General features: G+C 41.7%; 1 protein-coding gene across 1 annotated transcript; it reads right to left on the bottom strand.

Moving 5' to 3' along the window:
- Window positions 1-4,354: 4,354 nt before the first annotated feature.
- Window positions 4,355-17,567, bottom strand: LOC311148537 (calcium-activated potassium channel subunit beta-2-like; the record flags this gene model as incomplete). Its single annotated transcript, XM_084185518.1, has 4 exons — window positions 17,469-17,567; window positions 16,479-16,649; window positions 10,309-10,504; window positions 4,355-4,639 (listed from the first exon to the last, which is right to left on the bottom strand). The coding sequence occupies exons 1-4, from the start codon at window positions 17,519-17,521 to the stop codon at window positions 4,355-4,357; spliced, it is 705 nt and encodes a 234-aa protein (XP_084041644.1). The 5' UTR covers window positions 17,522-17,567.
- Window positions 17,568-22,880: the final 5,313 nt, after the last annotated feature.

Here is a 22,880-nt window from a genome sequence, read left to right as displayed (position 1 = left end):
GCAAGGAGGGCATTAATCAGAGGCAACAAAGAGACCAAAGATAACCCTGAAGGAGCTGCAAAGCTCCACAGCGGAGATTGGAGTATCTGTCCACAGGACCACTTTAAGCCGTACACTCCACAGAGCTGGGCTTTACGGAAGAGTGGCCAGAAAAAAGTTGCTTAAAGAAAGAAATAAGCAAACACATTTGGTGTTCGCCAAAAGCCATGTGGGAGACTCTCCAAACATATGGAAGAAGGTACTCTGGTCAGATGAGAATAAAATGGAGCATTTTGGCCATCAAGGAAAACACTATTTCTGGCGCAAACCCAACACCTATCATCACCCCGAGAACCAATTTGTAAGTCTCTCTGGATAAGAGTGTCTGCTAAATGATGAAATGTAATGAAAATAACACCATCCCCACAGTGAAGCATGGTGGTGGCAGCATCATGCTGTGGGGATGTTTTGAATCGGCAGGGACAGAGAAACTGGTCAGAATTGAAGGAATGATGGATGGCGCTAAATACAGGGAAATTCTTGAGGGAAACCTGTTTCAGTCTTCCAGAGATTTGAGACTGGGACGGAGGTTCACCTTCCAGCAGGACAACGACCCTAAGCATACTGCTAAAGCAACACTTGAGTGGTTTAAGGCGAAACATTTAAATGTCTTGGAATGGCCTAGTCAAAGCCCAGACCTCAATCCAATTGAGAATCTGTGGTATGACTTAAAGATTGCTGTACACCAGCGGAACCCATCCAACTTGAAGGAGCTAGAGCAGTTTTGCCTTGATGAATGGACAGAAATCCCAGTGTCTAGATGTGCCAAGCTTATAGAGACATACCCCAAGAGACTTGCAGCTGTAATTGCTGCAAAAGGTGGCTCTACAAAGTATTGAAAAAATATTTTGCATCTTCAAAGTGGTGGGCATGTTGTGTAAATCAAATGATACAAACCCCTGAAAAATAATTTTCAATTTCAGGTTGTAAAATGTAAAAATGCCAAGGGGGGTGAATACTTTCGCAAGCCACTGTATATGCAAAACATTTTCACATTTGTGTTTTTTTCATCATAAATGATTGCTTATGGATACTTTCATGAGTGTGTAAAATATTACTGTTATCAGATTTTAGAGGTGTATGAAAATGTGTTCTTTAGCAAAACGCTATATATCCATTGTTTAGCTGGAATGGAATGCTCGTATCATGTATATTTGACTGTGATACAGTATGTGGTTGTCTAACCTAGCTATCTTAAGATGAATGCACTTACTGTAAGTAACGCTGGATAATAGCATCTGCTAAATGTGCAAATTTTACATCCAGATCTCTTATTACTGTGTTGAATTATGATTATAATTTTTTATATATTGATGTCACAAATGTGTACAGTTCTTTATAGAAAATGTAATTATTTGTTACATTTCACTGTGTAAATCCTAGCAGTACAACTTATTTCTCTGAGTGAGGCGGATATATAGCATTTTGCAAAAAAAACAGGATTATTTGTCTCTCTGAAATGAGACCATCAAGTTATATATTTTAAATAACTACGTCTGTCATTGATCAACCCTATACCATGATTAGATAGTTTAAAAAAACACCCCGATCACTTTTATAATTTCTTTAAACAGTAAAAGCTAATGGAAATGGATATATATCATTTTGGAATGAAACTCTTCAAATCCCAAGGACCGACCTGTGCTTTAAAACAGCATCACCTCACTTATATGATTAAGTAGACTGTAGGATTAATGGAAGACAGACATGAGTTGTTCACCCAGACACTCTATCAATCATAAAATAAGGCAGTATATCAGTACATTTTGGTTGGTTTATCAGTTAATGAACATTGCTCTTATACTAAGGCTCAGTTTATTGTGCATTTCTTGAACCTTTTAATTACTTTTACCAACCCAACAATCACTAAATACAAACCAGGGAAGTACTTTAATTGCTGAGTTTGTCTTTAAATATATGAATGCAAGACAAAATTTCATGTACAATTGGTTTGTATCAATTGATAAGAAAGCAAGTCAAACAGACAATAATGTAACAATTATAGGCAAGGATAAACTTCTGATGACAACATGAGATGACAGTGACAGCAAAATAATATTAACAAACAGTAATAATAGTGATCATGGAACCAATAATGAAATACTGTCAATATTTACCCAGTTTGGTCTGAATGTGTGCAATCATCATTCTGTGAATATTTATGGTAAAATGCGCCACGACTCATTTCCATTATGGATTTGTTCTTCTTGTCAATTAAATTTGTGCTCCAGGGTCTGATTGCATAAAACATCTTAAGTGTTTCCCTTAAGGCTTTCCCTTAAGTATTAATTTCCACTTACTTATGGGAATTGTTTAAGAGCCCCTCAATCGTTTCCCTTAGGTAAGGGGTTTTACGGTAGTCTCTGGTTACCATGGAGATGACCTGATTCACTGTCTGAATGTGATCTCTTGTCAAATAAATCACATTTATTTTGGGAGTTCACATAATAGAACTTCTACATTCAAGACAGGAGAAACAAATTGATTCAGAAAATAATAAAACACGTTTCTTGTAGTTACTTTTTTCTCAACTTGTTTCCATTACTTTCTAGCACATTAAGTTAACTCACATAGTAGGTAGCTAGCAAGCTAGCCAGGTAGCTTTGTAGCCATGGATTGTGCACCTTCCATTGTTTAGCTAAGTAGCTAGCTAGCTAGCTATACACCTAGCTTGCTGGTTGATGTTTTCCTTTTGCAACCAGGGCAACTGACTTAAAGGTAAGGAAACTTTAAGGGAAAAGATAACTGGAAAATTAACTTAAGGTGTTTTATATAAAACATCTTAAGTGTTTACCTTAAGGATTAATTTTCCCTTACCTAAGGGAATTGTTTAAGGACGTTGCATAGCGCCCCTCAAATATTTCCTTAGGTAAGGGCATACTTAAGGGGTTTTATGGTAGTTTGAAGGCATGTATGGCAGAAAGAGTATCTTGTTACCATGGAGACAGCCTGATTCACTGACTAAACTTCTCCTCAAAGAGATCGCTTTCATTTTGTAAGATAGCTAAATATAACCTCTACAATCAAGACAGGATAACCAAATTGCTTCAGAAGATAATAAACCACATTTCTACAGTAGCTTACAGAGTAGCTATAGCAACAAGCCAGCTAGCTTTGTAGCCATGGATTGTGCACCTTCCATTGTTTAGCTAAGTAGCTAGCTGGTTGATGTTTTCCTTTTGTCACCAGTGCAGATGAAAGCAACATTCACCTCCACAAATGCTGTTTACATTGATATCCATACTGAATGAAGCAGTTAAAGGACCTCCTTGGCACCCTTAACTTTTTCACTTAATTTAAGGGGGAAATTTACCTTAAAATGTTTTGTGCAACTGACTTAAAGTTAAGGAAACTTTAAAGGAAAAGATGAGGGGGAAATTAACTTAAGGTGTTTTATGCAACCAGGCCCAGGCCCTGAAAACGCAGTTGGCCTCAGTATATCTACCCATTTCAGAGAAAGTCTACCACAGTGTTAGGGCCAGAAATTAAGGCATTTTGTATTGAACAGTTGTCCTGGGAAGTTGCATTGTATGTTGATCTAAGCATCCTAGTGACTAAGACCTATTGTGATGTGTAATTACTGCTACACCATACTGCAAGTAAGTGTTTATCCCAAACTATTAGCTTGGAATGGAGTCTCTACAGACCCAGGGTTACAGCATAGATAGTCAACACCTTGTTCAGGGGTGTCGGCCCAGCCGCCTGTAGTTGTGTAACCCTCCACCCAACACCAGTAACACGAGGAGCCAAGTTTGGATCAGTATTTTGGACAATGCTTTGACATGGTTGTCTCGGGCAAACTCTCTTGGCGTCACTGCCTTGTCGCCACAGTGTGAATGAATCATTGAAGCTGCCTAGGGGTTCAAGGGCAGCTCAGGTCCAGTGTTGGCCACTTCTTTAAAGCCATCACTTTGTATGATTGTGCCACTTAAGGAGATGCCGAAAAGAGATCCCAGGAAAAATCAGTGTGCCCCAAAGTAATTGACTTTCACCTGCCATGACAGCTGCCGGGAGCCCATATCAGTCCTATTGCTTTCCTCAGAGGAACCAGAGAAGTCATATGGGGAATGTAAGCCCCCAGATCCCCTGTCACTCTGTCTGTCACTCAGCTCTCATACACAAGTCTTTAGCTCAAATGGAACATAAAGAGCTTCCATAAGGTTCCTATGCTGCGTATGAAGACCAGGGGCTTGTGCTGCTACTGTAGCCTATCCCTTGGCCCCTGTAGCTTGGCCCCTGTCCCCTGGCCTTGTAGCCTGGCCCCTCTCCCCTGGCCTTGTAGCCTGGCCCCTGTCCCCTGTCGCTGGCCTTTCTCTCACCTTTTGATCCTGCCCACCTGTTCACACATGATGGACAGGTACTGGGTGAGCTTCACCATGGCGATGATGATGGTTCCACCAATGAGGGTGCAGGTGGGCCAAAAGAGTGAGTGGAACACTGCCAATCGTCCATAGATGCGTGTCAGTAGAGCATTGTCCTGCTGTTCACCTGGGTCCATGTAACACAGCACCTGCTGCTGTGTTTTCAGACGCTCCGAGATGTTCATGACTACAGTATGGATCGCATTGTAGTCCTTCCGACATTTGGGCACATAGAAGCACTAAGAGAACAAAGACAGCTTTATTATGAATACGGTGGGTTAAGTGTGTGTCTTGGATGAGTTGAATTGGAATTTAACCTCTAGAATTTGTTTTCAGCTGCAAGTTTTTTCCATCCCCTCAAGTAATGTAGTGAGGTGGAGTCGTCTGAAGTTAATTAGAACTCTTGGGGTCCTTTCGTTTCCATGGTTTTTATTGTGATGAACTATTTATTTCTTTGTAGTGAATTAGGGTGGATTAAACCATATTGTTTTCTCATTGTTACAGGGCAATTCCACGTGACAGAGTGACGCTGAGAATCAGATAACAGTTAATAAAATGTTGCTTTATTATATTTTTCACTTAAAAATGTATGTCAAAGAAAAACCAATGATTGCAAAGTTAAACAAACAATACAACTCTATGCACAAGGACTACTTTTAACAATTTCTACAGACAATTTTACAAAAACTATTACTTGAAGACCAGTGCAGACCAACTGGGCACACCACATAATTTCAATGTGGAAATTTGGGTAATATTTGGTTGAGATGTTGATCAATGAGATTTCAACCTTTATTCACCCACTCAAAAAGGCAGCCAGAAGTTTGTTGAATTCCCAATGAGTTGTCACTCTGCTTTCAACCATCTAAAAGCATAACCAAATTCCAATGAAAAAACAATGTCTGATTTTTGGTTTAGTTGTCATCTAAATGTGTTTTCACTGCGCTTCCAACTATTTAAAAAGCACAAAAAAGTTCAAATGGTAATACAATGTCAGATATTTTGTGTTTATACAACAAGTTCATGTTTTATCACTGTGCTTTATCTAATAGCACAACCAAATGACCTGGATTGTGGTTGAGATTACATTAAAACAGCGGTGTCAAACTCATTCCATGGAGGGGCTAGTGTCTTCTGGTTTTTGGTTTTTCCTTTAGATTAAGACCTAGACAACCAGGTGAGGGGAGTTCCTTACTAACTAGTGACCTTAATTCATCAATCAAGTACAAGGGAGGAGCGAAAACCCGCAGACACTTGGCACTCCGTGGAATGAATTTGACGTGTGCATTAAAAGTACATAGAGCAAGTGATCAATTCTGTTAGAGATTCTGTGAAGACTATTATAGCAATTGTGAAGCTTTGCATGCTATCTTGAACATGCACGCTTTCTATGATTACATAAGAAGACATTTATAGTTACAGTAGGCTAACCTCAATACGTGGCCATGGATGTGTTACTCATTTTAAGGTTGAATAAATATTGTTACATTAGTTTGTAAGATAACCTTAAATTGAGGCTATTTACTTTATTACAAAATAAATATTGAATTGTGTTTGGTTGACAACGCAACCAAATATCATTTGAAGGATATCTAATGCCTGGATAGTTTCAACTGAGCCACTGGCTTAATCCTATAACTTTTATTTTTGGTTTAGTTGGAGACTTGAATCCAACATACAATGCCTTCAGAAAGTATTCACACCCCTTGACTTTTTCCACATTTTGTTGTGCTACAGCCTGAATTTAAAATGGATTACATTGATATTTTGTGTCACTGGCCTACATACAATACCCCATAATGTCAAAGTGGAATTATGTATTTAGAAATGTTTACTAATTCATTAAAAATGAAAGGTTGAAATGTCTTGAGTTCATAAGTATTTAACCCCTTTGTTATGGCAAGCCTAAATAAGTTCAGGAGTAAAAATGTGCTTAACAAATCACATAATAAGTTGTACGGACTCACTTTGTGTGCAACAATAGTGTTTTTGAACACAAAGTGCACACACAGTTATCTTCCATTCACTTTTTCAACTGGTACCGGGGGACCTTTAGATGAGTCTTGTGAAGCCTGTGGGTGTCCTAGAGCAAAACAACCGACATGTACACTACCAGTCATAAGTTTGGACACACCTACTTATTCAAGGGTTTTTCTTTATTTTTTACTATTTTTTACATTGTAGAATAATAGTGAAGACATCAACACTATGAAAGAACACATATGGAATCATGACATGAAGGTCAGTCAATACGGACCATTTCCAGAACTTTGAAAGTTTCTTCAAGTGCAGTCACAAAAACCATCAAGAGCTATGATGAAACTGGCTCTCATGAGGACCGCCACAGGAATGGAAGACCCAGAGTTACCTCTGCTGCAGAGGATAAGTTCATTAGAGTTACCAGCCTCCGAAATTGCTGCCCAAATAAATGCTTCACAGAGTTCAAGTAACAGACACATCTCAACATCAACTGTTCAGAGGAGACTGTGTGAATCAGGCCTTCATGGTCAAATTGTTGCAAAGGAACCACTACTAAAGGACACCAATAAGAAGAAGAGACTTGCTTGGGCATAGAAACACGAACAATGGACATTAGACCGGTGGACATATGTCCTTTGGTCTGGAGTTCAAATTGGAGATTATTGGTTCCAACCGCCGTGTCTTTGTGAGACGCGGTGTGGGTGAACGGATGATCTCTGCATTTGTTTTCCCACCGTAAAGCATGGAGGAGGAGGTGTTATGGTGTGGGGGTGCTTTGCTGGTGACACTGTCAGTGATTTATTTAGAATTGAAGGCACACTTAACCAGCATGGCTACCACAGCATTCTGCAGCGATACGCCATCCCATCTGGTTTGGGCTTAGTGGGACTATAATTTGTTTTTCAACAGGACAATGACCCAACACACCTCCAGGCTGTGTAAGGGCTATTTTACCAAGAAGGAGGGTTTTGGAGTGCTGCAACAGATGACCTGGCCTGCACAATCCCCCGACCTCAACCCTATTGAGATGGTTTGGGATGAGTCGGACCGCAGAGTGAAGGAAAAGCAGCCAACAAGTGCTCAGCATATGTGGGAACTCCTTCAAGACTGTTGGAAAAGCATTCCAGGTGAAGCTGGTTGAGAGAATGCCAAGAGTGTTCAAAGCTGTCATCAAGGCAAAGGGTGGCTATTTGAAGAATCTCAAATATAAAATATATTTTGATTTGTTTAACACTTTTTTGGTTACTACATGATTCCATATGTGTTCTTTCATAGTGTTGATGTCTTCACTATTATTCTACAATGTAGGAAATAGTAAAAATAAAGAAAAACCCTGGAATGAGTAGGTGTGTCCAAACTTTTGACTGGTACTGTATGTCTCATCTTTCCATAGAGGGGTCATAATACTTTGTAGGCCAAACCATTCGGACGCTACAGACGATTTTATGAGAATTTCGGGATTTATCATGGTCTGACAAACACCGCTCTAGCTCTGTCACCATTCACCGCAGATGCGGAAGTGCGACATAGGTGAATGTGGTGGATTGAGACGTATCCAATCCAAAACCAGCTATCTCTATCATTTTCATTTACATTTTATCTCTATCTTAAACTGACAGATTATTATGGGGGCTTTTTTATTATGCTAATTAGATTTCCGCAGGGGAGTGGACATCGACCTTAGGGGGTTTTAACTTTGATTTTTGTTTGAAATGGAGACTTGAATCCAATATATTAATGATTAACTTGAAGATTAAATTTGAAATCAAACAAAGTTGAGAAACCCTAGGCCGATATGTATTGTCTATTTTTAGTTGAACCCTGGGTTGAATTGAAACAATAGCTGTTGATGACTTTGCAAATGCTATACAGTGCATTCGGAAGGTATTCAGACCCCGTGACTTTTTCCACATTTTGTTATGTTACAGCCTTATTCTAAAATGAATTAAATAGTTTTTCCCCCTCATCAATCTACACACAATAACCCATAATGACAAAGTAAAAACAGGTTGTTAGACATTTCTGCTAATTTATTAAAAATAAAAAACTATATTACATTTGCATAAGTATTCAGACCCTTTACTCAGTACTTTGTTGAAGCACCTTTGGCAGCGATTACAGCCTTGAGTCTTCTTGGGTGTGACGCTACAAGCTTGGCACACCCGTATTTGGGGAGTTTCTTCTCTGCAGATCTTCTCAAGCTCAGTCAGGTTGAATGGGGAGCGTCACTGCACAGCTATTTACAGGACTGGCAGGGACAGTCAAGGACATTCAGAGACTTGTCCCGAATCCACTCCTGCGTCGTCTTGGCTGTGTGCTTAGGGTCGTTGTCCTGTTGGAAGGTGAACCTTTGCCCCAGTCTGAGGTACTAAGCGCTTTGGAGCAGGTTTTCATCAAGGATCTCTCTGTACTTTGCTCCATTAATCTTTCCCTCAATCCTGACTAGTCTCCCAGTCCCTGCCGCTGAAAAATATACCCACAGCAAGATGCTGCCACCACCATGCTTCACCGTAGGGATGGTGCCAGGTTTCCTCCAGATGTGATACTTGGCAACAGAGAATCTTGTTTCTCATGGTCTGAGAGTCCTTTAGGTGCCTTTTGGCAAACTCCAAGTGGGCTGTCATGTGCCTTTTTACTGAGGAGTGGCTTCCATCTGGCCACTCTACCATAAAGGCCTGATTGGTGGAGTGCTGCAGAGATGGTTGTCCTTCTGGAAGGTTCTCCTATCTACACAGAGGAACTCTGGAGCTCTGTCAGAGTGACCATCGGAAATCGGAAATACCTTATTTACATAAGTATTCAGACCCTTTGCTATGAGACTCTACATGTAGAGTCTCATAGCAAAGGGTCTGAATACTTATGTAAATAAGGTATTTCTGTTTTTTATTTTTAATACATTTGCGAAAATTTCTTAAAACCTGTTTTTGCATTGTCATTATGGGGTATTGTGTGTAGGAAAATGATGAGGGAAAAAAACGATTTAATCCTTTTTAGAATAAGGCTGTAACTTAACAAAATGTGGAAAAAGTCAAGGGGTCTGAATACTTTCCGAATGCACTGTATAGGCCTAAATAGTATCATTGATGATATATGACTTATAAAATATGGTAACATTTTATTTGCTTTGTTAAGCCTACCCTTTGGAATGACTTCGATAGCAACACAGTGAATATATTTAGTTATTAAGAGATCTCTCAATAATCATTCTCATGGTAGCACATTGGTAGTAGTCAGGGACAAATATCAAAGCTAAGAAGGACTGGGCGTGGTTAGAACCCTGGATGGGATACCAAATGAATAGCTGTAGATTGATCAATTCTCCAGTAAGAGGTGCTGCCCAACCTATAACTTTTTTTCGGATTGTTTCAAAGGTACAAATTCAACATATTTTAAAAATAGAATGTATGAGTCTACGTCACAATACGTTGACAAATTACGTTGAAACAACGTTGATTCAACCAATTTGTGTCTTGTGGGGATGCAAAGTTTGGTAACAGAATGACGGTTTGTGCTGTTGGTGCCACCATTCTGTTACCAAATTTGCATCTGCACTGTTCTTCAAGTAAATGTGTTTTTGTACAATTTTCAGTGGAAATTGTTAAAAGTAGTACTTGTGCATAGAGTTGTATGGTTTGTTTAACTTTACAATCATTGGTTTTTGTTTGACATTTTAAAGTGAAAAATCTGAGTTTCAGCATCACTCTTATCGTGGAATTGCCCTACATTAAATTAATTATATGGTAAATACATATTTCATAGCTGTGCTAATGTACTGTTTTGTATTGAATCATTTGATTGCACATTGCTACCACATCATTTCTTAGTAAAGATGAGTAAAACCAGGTGTATATTACTGTAGCTGAAGCAGGACAATGAAATAAAGGGTTACTATTAGACATGTTACGTTTAGGCATGTCCTCTGTCTCACCTCTGGGTTGGTGTCCTGTGCCTCCTCATTGTGGGAGAGTCGGACGACCTTCCCGGATGTGTTGAGACTGACAAACACCTGTAGGCATGGGTACTTGGAGCTTTTCCAGCACTCGGAGCCACAGCTGTAGGTACAGTTAATCTCTGCCACGATGGTGGAGTTGAGCACAGTGCAGCTGGATTCCTCCGTCCACACACTACATGGCATTGCATGGGGGTGGACAGGGTTGGGAGCAGAATTAAAGAGTTACTGACCTGTGTATAGCTCTACCCAGGTGCCCTCCGAAATATTGCTGTCTGGATGCCACACAAGTTAGTTCAACATCAAGAACAACTGTATTCAACAACACAACACCCATGACTAACATTGAATTAAATGAAAAAGGAGAGGTTGTAGGAATTTGCGAGAGACTGCATGATATGAAGCAGACTGAATCAGTTGAATAGTAGAAATGGGAGAAAAGATCGACAACACTAGCAAATAGCAGATTGTAGTGATTATCTCTAGCTAAATTCCAAAGTCTGTCCACTTTACCGGTGTCTCTTAACCTCTTGAATATCCCAGCATGCTTTACGTACTGATATTTGGAAATTGATCTTAGATCTAGGGAAAAGTAATCCAGCAATGTCTGTCCCTTTTGAATATCTCTGTCATCTATTTTGAATAACTTGCTTTTCACTTTCTCCTATAGGATAAATGTTGCACTGCCTTTGAAAATGAAAGCCTTTTTCACTGAATCCAAATAGAAAAGGAAAGACTTGAGGTGGAATTAAATAAAAAATAGCAGCACACTGTGGTTTAGAATGACATTGGCGTCTTGCAGTGTAATTGATGCTGTATTGTGATAGGCTATTGTGTGCTGAAGTTTGTCCCCTGTGTCCCCTGCATGCGTGCTGTAACAGTTCCATTGAGCTCATAGTGCAAATGCTACTCATAAGCCTCAGCTGCAGCTGGCATCTTAATTGCCTCTGACTGCAATTTATGTCCACAACTAAAGTATAGAGGGACCACACCATTTTGGAATGCACAGTTTTAGCTACCGAGTTGTAGCTCCCGGGAGGGGCTAATATAGAGGGATTATGTGGTTGTACTTTACAGACAGTTTGGCTAACTGGTGTGTTTCAGTGACAGTTCAGACAGCATTTGAGACATTATCCTAGACGTTAATCCAAGATGGCGTAGCAGTGCGGTCGTGTATTCTGTAGTGTGCTCGTGTAAATAGCCAGTTTTTTGTTTTTTTCGTATATATTTCTCAATCTCACTTTTCATCCTTCAACTAAATATACTTTCCTGCAACCCGCCTCACCCAATGTGGAACAGATTCTATTATTATTTCTTATACCTTTTTATCTAGAACCTCCGGCTGAAACTAGCCAGCTAACTAGCTACTTGCTATTAGCCACCGTTAGTGGTTTTCACCATAGTCCGTGGCCAGCACTACCTACCAGCCAGCTCTAGCCTGGACAATTATCGGCCAGTCTGCACAGTCTGCACAGCGCGCTATATCGACCCAGAACATATCGGATTTTCTGCCGGAATCACTGAATCACTGGACCTTAACACCGGATCATCGCAACTAGCTAGCTGCAACCGAATGGATGTTGTTGTTGGCTAATCACTACTGTACCGAAGCAAGCACCAGTTAGCCTTGAGCTAGCCTCGAGCCAGGCCCATCTCCCGGCTATCTACCTCTCTGTCAACCGGACGGGACCTCTTAGTGTCGACACGGAGCCCCGATGATCCATCACGACTGGTCTGCCGACGTAATCGTCTGATGTGGTTTCAACAGGCTTCCAGTTGCGACGACCACAAAGATCCATCTGCTTGCCCCTGCCCGCTAGCACATGCAATCAACAGCCGTGCCTCCTGCTCGCCTGTGCTGTAGCAGCCATCGAACTGCTCCCACTCACTTATTGCTGTTCACTGGACCTTATGATCCCTCAGCTACACAGCTGATGCCTGCTGGACCATTCCTTTCCATGGTACCCCATCCTTTTTATCTGTCCTGTTTATCTGTTTAGCCTCAGCCCAAACTTTCGTCGCCATTACCAGTTGTTGTCTTAGCTCTCTCGAATAACACCTGTGATTGCTTTATGCCTCTCCCATGTCAATATGCCTTGCCTATTGCTGTTTCGGTTAGTTCTTTTTATTCAATTTCACTGAATAAAAAGAATCTATTCTACAACGCCCAGAAATCTGCCCCTTTTATTCTCTGTACCCAACGCACTAGAAGACCAGTTCTTAAAGCCTTTAGCCGTATCCTTATTCTACTCTTCCTCTGTTCCTCTGGTGATGTAGAGGTCAACCCAGGCCCTGTAGCACCCAGTATCACTCCTACTCCCCAGGCGCTATCATTTGTTGACTTCTGTAACCGTAAAAGCTTGGTATCTTGCATGTTAACATCAGAAGCCTCCTCCCTAAGTTTGAGTTATTCACTGTGTTAGCACACCCCATCAACCCGGATGTTCTAGCAGTGTCTGACTCCTGGCTTGGGAAGGCCACAAAAAACTCTGACATTTCCATCCCCAACTACAAAATGTTCCGTCTAGATAGAACTGCCAAAAGGGGCGGAGTTGCAATCTACTGTAGAGATAGCCTGCAGAGCTCTATCATACTATCCAGGTCTGTGCCCAAACAGTTTTAGCTTCTACTTCTAAAAATCCACCTTTCCAGAAATAAGTCTCTCACTGTTGCCGCTTTCTACAGACCCCCCTCAGACCCCAGCTGTGCCCTGGACACCATATGTGAATTGATTGCACCCCATCTATCCTCAGAGTTCGTACTGCTTGGTGACCTAAACTGGGATATGCTTAACACCCCGGCCGTCCTACAATCTAAACTACACTGCTCAAAAAAATAAAGGGAACACTTAAACAACACAATGTAACTCCAAGTCAATCACACTTCTGTGAAATCAAACTGTCCACTTAGGAAGCAACACTGATTGACAATACATTTCACATGCTGTTGTGCAAATGGAATAGACAACAGGTGGAAATTATAGGCAATTAGCAAGACACCCCCAATAAAGAAGTGGTTCTGCAGGTGGTGAGCACAGACCACTTCTCAGTTCCTATGCTTCCTGGCTGATGTTTTGGTCACTTTTGAATGCTGGCGGTGCTTTCACTCTAGTGGTAGCATGAGACAGAGTCTACAACCCACACAAGTGGCTCAGGTAGTGCAGCTCATCCAGGATGGCACATCAATGCGAGCTGTGGCAAGAAGGTTTGCTGTGTCTGTCAGCGTAGTGTCCAGAGCATGGAGGCGCTACCAGGAGCCAGGCCAGTACATCAGGAGACGTGGAGGAGGCCGTAGGAGGGCAACAACCCAGCAGCAGGACCGCTACCTCCGTCTTTGTGCAAGGAGGAGCAGGGGGAGCACTGCCAGAGCCCTGCAAAATGACCTCCAGCAGGCCACAAATGTGCATGTGTCTGCTCAAACGGTCAGAAACAGACTCCATGAGGGTGGTATGAGGGCCCGACGTCCACAGGTGGGTGTTGTGCTTACAGCCCAACACCGTGCAGGACGTTTGGCATTTGCCAGAGAACACCAAGATTGGCAAATTCGCCACTGGCGCCCTGTGCTCTTCACAGATGAAAGCAGGTTCACACTGAGCACATGTGACAGACGTGACAGAGTCTGGAGACGCCGTGGAGAACGTTCTGCTGCCTGCAACATCCTCCAGCATGACCGGTTTGGCGGTGGGTCAGTCATGGTGTGGGGTGGCATTTCTTTGGGGGGCCGCACAGCCCTCCATGTGCTCGCCAGAGGTAGCCTGACTGCCATTAGGTACCGAGATGAGATCCTCAGACCCCTTGTGAGACCATATGCTGGTGCGGTTGGCCCTGGGTTCCTCCTAATGCAAGACAATGCTAGACCTCATGTGGCTGGAGTGTGTCAGCAGTTCCTGCAAGAGGAAGGCATTGATGCTATGGACTGGCCCGTCCGTTCCCCAGACCTGAATCCAATTGAGCACATCTGGGACATCATGTCTCGCTCCATCCACCAACGCCACGTTGCACCACAGACTGTCCAGGAGTTGGCGGATGCTTTAGTCCAGGTCTGGGAGGAGATACCTCAGGAGACCATCCGCCACCTCATCAGGAGCATGCCCAGGCGTTATAGGGAGGTCATACAGGCACGTGGAGGCCACACACACTACTGAGCCTCATTTTGACTTGTTTTAAGGACATTACATCAAAGTTGGATCAGCCTGTAGTGTGGTTTTCCACTTTAATTTTGAGGGTGACTCCAAATCCAGACCTCCATGGGTTGATACATTTGATTTCCAGTGATAATTTTTGTGTGATTTTGTTGTCAGCACATTCAACTATGTAAAGAAAAAAGTATTTAATAAGATTATTTCATTCATTCAGATCTAGGATGTGTTGTTTAAGTGTTCCCTTTATTTTTTTGAGCAGTGTAGATACCCTCAATCTCACACAAATTATCAAGGAACCTACCAGGTACAACCCTAAATCCGTAAAAATGGGCACCCTCATAGATATCATCCTGACTAATTTACCCTCTAAATACACCTCTGCTGTCTTCAACCAGGATCTCAGCGATCACTGACTCATTGCCTGCATCCGTAATGGGTCCGCGGTCAAAAGACCACTACTCATCACTGTCAAACGCTTCCTAAAACACTTCAGAGAGCAGGCCTTTCTAATTGACCTGGCCCGGGTATCCTGGAGGATATTGACCTCATTCCGTCAGTAGAGGATGCCTGGTTGTTCTTTAAAAGTGCTTTCCTCTCCATCTTAAATAAGCATGCCCCATTCAAAAAATGCAGAACTAAGAACAGACATAGCCCCTGGTTCACCACAGACTTGACTGCCCTTGACCAGCACAAAAACATCCTGTGGCGTACTGCATTAGCATCAAACTGCCCTCGCGATATGCAACTTTTCAGGGAAATCAGGAACCAATATAAACAATCAGTTAGGAAAGCAAAGGCTAGCTTTTTCAAACAGAAATTTGCATCCTGTAACACTAACTCCAAAAGGTTTTGGGACACTGTAAAGTCCATGGAGAATAAGAGCACCTCCTCCCAGCTGCCCACTGCACTGAGGCTAGGAAACACTGTCACCACCGATAAATCTACGATAATCGAGAATTTGAATAAGCATTTTGCTACGGCTGGCCATGCTTTCCACCTGGCAACCCCTACCCCGACCACCAGCTCTGCACCCTCCGCTGCAACATGGCCATGCCCCCCCCCCTCCTACCGATCCATGACTTCGGCGATGTCATTTACAAAATAGCCTCCAACTACTCAGCAAATTGGATGTAGTCTATCACAGTGCCATCCGTTTTGTCACCAAAGCCCCATATACTACCCACCATTGTGACCTGTACGCTCTCGTTGGCTGGCCCTCACTACATATTCGTCGCCAAACCTGCTAGGCAAATCCTCGCCTTATCTTAGCTCATTGGTCACCATAGCAACACCCACCCGTAGTATGCGCTCCAGCAGGTATATCTCACTGGTCATTCCCAAAGCCAACACCTCCTTTGGCCGCCACTCCTTCCAGTTCTCTGCTGCTAATGACTGGAACGAACTGCAAAAATCTTTGAAGCTGGAGACTCTTATCTCCCTCACTAACTTTAAGCATCAGTTGTCAGAGCAGCTTACCGATCACTACACCTGTACACAGCCCATTTGTAATTAGCCCACCCAACTACCTTATCCCCATATTGTTATTTATTTTGCTCATTTGCACCCCAGTATCTCTATTTGCACATCATCTTCTGCACATCTATCACTCCAGTGCACTATGGCCTATTTATTGCCTTATCCCCATAACTTACTACATTTGCATACACTGTATATAGATTTTCTATTGTGTTATTGATTGTATGTTTGTGTTTATCCCATGTGTAACTCTGTGTTGTTGTTGTTTTTATCACACTGCTTTGCTTTATCTTGGCCAGGTCGCAGTTGTAAATGAGATCTTGTTCTCAACTGGCTTACCTGGTTAAAAAAATTGTAATAATAATAATAATAGCCAAAGTAAAATACACATGGTGACACATGATGAAGATCTAACAGCCGCTTTTTCTTTGACATGCAAGAAAATGAGGCTTGCATGTGGCTACATTTGTAAGTACCAAAGAAAACAAACACCAGGACATTGTGATTGACTTGGTGAGTGAGAGCACATTACCTGTCTGAGTAGGAGCGCACAATGGTAATGCCCAGCACAAAGTACATCATCACAGAGAAGAGGATCATGCTGAGTCCAAGGAGAATAGCTCTGTCCTCCCCAGCCTTCAGTGCTGTCACTGTCTTCCTCTTGTCTAGCACGTCATATTCCCGGACCTTCTGATAAATAGTCCTGATACATACATTACAACACACGCAGCCACCCCCCCCACACACACACACATACACACAGAGTGACAAGTAATTTCACCCCTAAAAGCTCTTTTAGCATTTACTAAGCATGCATCATGAGGCCATCTGGCTTGATCAAATGGCATTAGTCAAATCAATAAATAATCAATAGCTTTTTAAGGGTCAATATGAATTCTCTCTCCTCTTAGGCATGGACATGTAACGTTTTAAATAAATTATTTTGAACATTTTGCACACTGATCATGTGATTTACTTTCCCTCATGAATAATGTGAAAATGTCATAGCTAATATAACTGTTGACTGGTAGACCAGTAGATAATGAGATATCTGGAGGCTAAAATTATTAGTTTTTATTTTCCCTTAGGCCTTTTGAAGAAAAAAGTACTTTCATGGGTGGATTAGTTGTTTCCAAATACAACAGATTTTCACTTTTATTCAAAATTATTGTAGCTTAAAGCTGGGTGCACAAATTTGATTCTCATCGATGTAAAAAAGCTGAAAAGCTTTTACAAATCAACAAGAAATAGTCAGACACTGTAGAATTAAGCACAACCCACGTTTAGTAAAGCTTGTTACAGATGTAAGTATAATGACATTAACTAGAATTCTGATAATAAAAGACAATAAAAGATAAAACTCAGAGTCAGATTTACGAAGCATTTGTTACGGTGACAAATTTCATGTCTTAAGTTTTGTCTGTTATTCCCTTTCAAAAACAAAATTACAAACTTTTCAGAAGTGCATCATACATCTGTCCCTTGATGCTTTCTGTTGTGTAAAGTATAAAGGGTACCGTACCTTCTCTCACCTCCTGATCCCTGAGCTCCTTTACTTCCTGCCCATAGGAACATCCTCCCGAGGACTCTCTGTGACAGAAGGCGTCACACAGGGCTGCTGAGACCACCTGCCAGGGACAGACACACACACTCAGTGACCCATGTGCCCCTTAGTCTCCACACACCTGTCCTGGAAGTGTGACCCCCAAAGAACCTGGTCAGGATACCCCACAGCCAGGTGAAAATAGTTCTCTCACTGAAGGACTAAATCAATCCTATTCAACTTCTGCAGAAAGAAAAAGCCACGTGTTCCACAGAGTTTAGAGCCACTCGCCATCCACTAGGATAATCACCAAAGTGAATAATCCTTGGACTGTTTGAAGAGCTGGAGTTCTCAGAGGCGGAGAGGTGGAGAGGCGGAGAGCAGCAGCACACATCCACCTGAGGCACACGCACAGCACTCATGGCACACATGCCTTCCTGTGTGCGTCAAGCCCACTCGTCTGGCACTTTATTTCCCGCCTGTTCATTTGTTATTGACTATTCATAGTCCGAGCGACGGCGACGGGCTGGTGGAGAAATGATGAGGTTCCAGGCGCAGAGGACTTGTGAAAGCATTGATCCCTTCCGACTATTCAGCAGTAAGAGGCGAGAGGCATTCAAAGCCTCCCACTTCCCCTGCACCTCCTCCCCAACCTCCCTCTGTTGATTGGTCTTGATAGAGAGCCCCCTAGCACTGAAGTTGCATTAGAGCTTTCAGGGAAAATGACTAACTGCTCGGCATAGTAAAGAAAGTAGTGGGATTGCCCAGCCCCTTTTGGTCATATTAAGAGATTTAAACACAAACATCCACTCTCATTATGTAGATAAGGTTCATAAACAAGGTTTTGATTGGCTATTCAATGAGCGATGATACATTCGTTGGTCGCTCTCAATCAAATATTTTTTTCTGGCAACCCTTCCAAAGAGCCTATTGGCATGGAGGTGGCGTCTAATTGCATTTGGAGACTTGGTGACCCAAAGTTGCGACCAAGTTCTGTAATTCACCAACTTTTCTTTGCCTCCCAATCCATCTCCTCACTGTGCGTGGGGGCAAGATAAACTTGCGTCCAATACCAGGTAAGTTTACCACTGTTCCAGTGGTTTTAAACGTCTTAATTGTTGCCCTAATAATGGTAAGTGACCACTGGACACAAACTGGTTAAATCAATGTTGTTTCAAAGTAATTTGTCAACGTATTGTGATGTAGAATCTACGTGGAAAATACATTGGATTTGAAAAAAGTAATTAACTGTTGTTTGTGAAATTTCAACCACAGGATTACAGTACATTCGGAAAGTATTCAGACCCCTTGACTTTTTCCACATTTTTTATACTTTACGGCCTTATTCTAAAAATGATTAAATTGTTTTTTCCCCTCTTCAATCTACACACAATACCCCATAATGAGAAAGCAAAACAGGTTTATATAAATTTTTGCAAATTTATAAAAAATAAAAAACGGAAATAGAACATTTACATAAGTAATCAGACCCCTTACTCAGTACATTGTTGAAGCACCTTTGGCAGTGATTACAGCCTCAAGTCTTATTGGGTATGACGCTACAAGCTTGGCACACCTGTACAAGCTTGACCCGTATAGCTCAGTTGGTAGAGCATGGCGCTTGTAACGCCAGGGTTGTGGGTTCGATTCCCACGGAGGAACAGTATGAAAAAAACAAATGTATGCACTCACTAACTGTAAGTCGCTCTGGATAAGAGTGTCTGCTAAATTACTAAAATGTATTTGGAGTTTCTCCCATTCTTCTCTGCAGATCCTCTCAAGCTCTGTCAGGTTGGATGGGGAGTGTCGCTGCACAGCTATTTTCAGGTCTCTCCAAAGATGTTAGATCGGGTTCAAGTCTGGGCTCTGGCTGGGCCACTCAAGGACATTCAGAGACTTGTCCCGACGCCACTCCTGCATTGTCTTGGCTGTGTGCTTAGGATAATTTTCCTGTTGGAAGATGAACCTTCACCCCAGTCTGAGGATCTCTCTGTAATTTGCTCCGTTCATCTTTGCCTCGATCCTGACTAGTCTCCCAGTCCCTGCTTCTAAAAAACATCAACACAGCATGATGCTGCCACCACCATGCTTCACCGTAGGGATGGTGCCAGGTTTCCTCCAGATATGACGATTGGCATTCAGGCCAAAGAGTTCAATTTTGGTTTCATCAGACCAGAGAATCTTGTTTCTCATGGTCTGAGAGTCTTTAGGTGCCTTTTGGCAAACTCCAAGCGGGCTATCGTGTCTTTTACTGAGGAGTGGCATCCATCTGGCCACTCTACCATAAAGGCCTGATTGGTGGAGTACTGCAGAGATGGTTGTCCTTCTGGAAGGTTCTCCCATCTCCACAGAGGAACTCTAGAGCTCTGTCAGAGTGACTATCGGGTTCTTGGTCACCTCCCTGACCAAGGCCCTTCTCCCCCGATTGCTCAGTTTGGCCGGGCGGCCAGCTCTAAGAAGAGTCTTGGTGGTTCCAAACTTCTTCCATTTAAGAATGATGGAGGCCACTGTGTTTTTGGGGACCTTCACTGCTGCAGGAAGTTTTTGGTACCCTTCTCCAGATCTGTGTCTCAACCCAATCCTGTCTTGCAGCTCTACGGCCAATTATTTCAACCTCATGGCTTAGTTTTAGCTCTGACATGCACTGTCAACTGTGGGACCTTATATAGACAAGTGTGTGCCTTTCCAAATCATGTCCAATCAATTGAATTTACCAATCAAGTTGTAGAAACATCTCAAGAATGATCAATGGAATCAGGATGCACCTGAGCTAAATTTAGAGTCTCATAGCAAAGGATCTGAATACTTATGTAAATGATGTATTTCTGTTTTCTATTTTTAATAATTTGGCAAACATTTCAAAGACCTATTTTCGCTTTGTCATTATGGGTTATTGTGTGTAGATTGCTGAGGAAAAAATGTATTTAGTCAATTTTAGAATAAGGCTGTAACGTAACAAAATGTGGTTAAAGTCAAGGGGTCTGAATAATTTCCGAAGGCACTGTATATCATTATGGTAACCCATTTTCAACATAGACCTTGTATAAAAGATGTTGAATTTGTACCTTTGAAACAAAGTCAGATCTTCAACGTAATATCCATTATAAGAAAAAATATATAGGCTGGGCAGCACCTCTCTGGAGAGTTCATATCTATCTAGAGCTATCCTTTTGGTCACCCATCCAGGGGTTTAACCAAGCCTTGCTTAGCTTTGATATTTGTCACTGACTATTACCAATGTGCTATCGTGAGAATGATTGTTGAATAATCTCGATTTAATAGATTCCCTGTTGCTATCAAAGTCATTCCAAAGGGTAGGTTTAACAGAGCAAAATGAAACGTAACCATACAGTACCTTTTCAATCATATATCATAGTGATGTGGTGGGTGGGGGGGGGGGGGGGGGGGGGGTCCGATACAGTTACATATCGGGATATTATTGAAATTATTTCAAGTTAATATTAAATATGTTGGATTCATGTCTCCATCGCAATCAAAAATCTAAGTTAAAGAATAGGACTAAATCAAACTGTATTTAAAGTTTTATTTTATTTGATTCAGTCCCATTCTTGAACTTAGATGTTTGGTTGAAATGGAGACGTGAATCCAACATTTCAGTTATTAATTTGTAGACAAAGCCAGAGTCAGTGGCATAGATGGAACTATCCAAGCAGAAGATAGATCTCCTTCAAATGTTGATATTTGTATTGCATTGACAAACAATATTCAATATCACTTTTGCAATACAATAAATAGCCTATTAACCTATTGACAAGTTAACAAATGATATGTTGGATTCACTTCTCCATCTCAATCAAAAATAAAAGTGGATAGGATTAAGCAAGTGGCTCAAATGGAACTATCCAAGCAGTAAATACAGCTCCTTTAAATGTTGATATTTGGTTGCTTTGTCAACCAAATACAACCAAACTCAATATTACCTTTGTAATACACTAAATAGCCTACAGTTAAGGATATCGTAGAAACGAATGTAACAGTATTTATTCATCCTTAAAATGAATAACACATCATGGCCATGTTTTGAGTTTACTGTAACAATAAATGTATTCTTATGTAATCATAGAAAGCTTGCAAGTTCAAGGTCGCAGGTCTATGGAAATCTTCACAAATGCTATAATATTCTGCATGGCATTGATTACTTGCACCATTTGCTTTAATGTAATCTCAACTGCAATCCAGGACATTTGGTTGTGCTATTAGATGAAGCACAGTGATAACACATTAAGTTGTTGTATAAATAAACAAAATATCAGACATTGAATTCCCATCTTTCAAACCAAGCAGTACATGTAACCGTACTCTCTCTACATTCAATAGGGTTTTCTCTAAATAAACACAGTTATTTGATGGCTCCACACACTAGTCAGGGGATGCCTGGAAGCAGATTGAGGGGGCGTACCTTTGTGTCACTGAGTCTTTAGCCAAGCGACGTGCTAATGCTGCCTTTTGGAGCCCTGACACATTGAAACGAGAACAGATTATTGGACTATTCTCACCTAACTACCTGCTGAATGTCACCCAGGTCCACAGATGTGGCACATAGGAGAATCTATTTCGCAGTGTGTTTATTAGGGACAGTCCTGCACATGAGCTCTGTCTTTATGAAAGGACGATTGTTGACAAGTTCATCAAGAGGGGTAGTTATACTGTACATGAGAACAACACAATGTGTACAGTACACTACACACTGTAACTAGAATGCACCTTATATGCCTGCTGTTGAGTCAGAGCAAATCTAGAAAACAATGCATCCAGTTTAAACCTGTTGCCTCCTAGTATAGTAGCAGCATGATTAGCTATGTTGCATCGCTAGGGTCTCCCTAGTGGCTGTGCCACTACAGATCCTGGTTTGAATCCAGGCTCTGTCGTAGCCGGCCGTGACCGGGAGACCCATGGGGTGGCGCACAGTTCGTCCAGTGTAGGGGAGGGAATGGCCAGCAGGGATGTAGCTTAGTTGGTAGAGCATGGCGTTTGCAACGCCAGGGTTGTGGGTTTGATTCTCACGGGGGGCCAGTATGAGAAATTAAAATAATGTATGCTAAGTGACTAAAATGTAAATGTAAAATCACTACATTACAGTGTCCCATTTGCAGAGATGGCATCATTAGCCCTGTGATTTGCTCACCTCACATAATTACACGCCTAATCTTGCATGAAATTATTGCATTAATGACATTACTGAAAGTAAACTCCAAAGGACAACATTGTTGATGAGATTAAAACAGAGATAAAGTGATATTGTATCCTATTATTTACTTTGTGCCTTCACTTAGATGCTAACAATATTTCTGGCTACTGTGAAATCGCTGCATCTCTGTTCACAGCAGACCAATAAGATGAATCAGAGAGATCATAGACTGATGCCTTATC

This window comes from Coregonus lavaretus (genome assembly GCF_964263955.1).
Source record: "Coregonus lavaretus genome assembly, chromosome: 21".
Taxonomy (NCBI): domain Eukaryota; kingdom Metazoa; phylum Chordata; class Actinopteri; order Salmoniformes; family Salmonidae; genus Coregonus; species Coregonus lavaretus.
The sequence above is the reverse complement of the archived record's forward strand: the minus strand, read 5'-3'. Positions and strand labels throughout refer to the sequence as shown.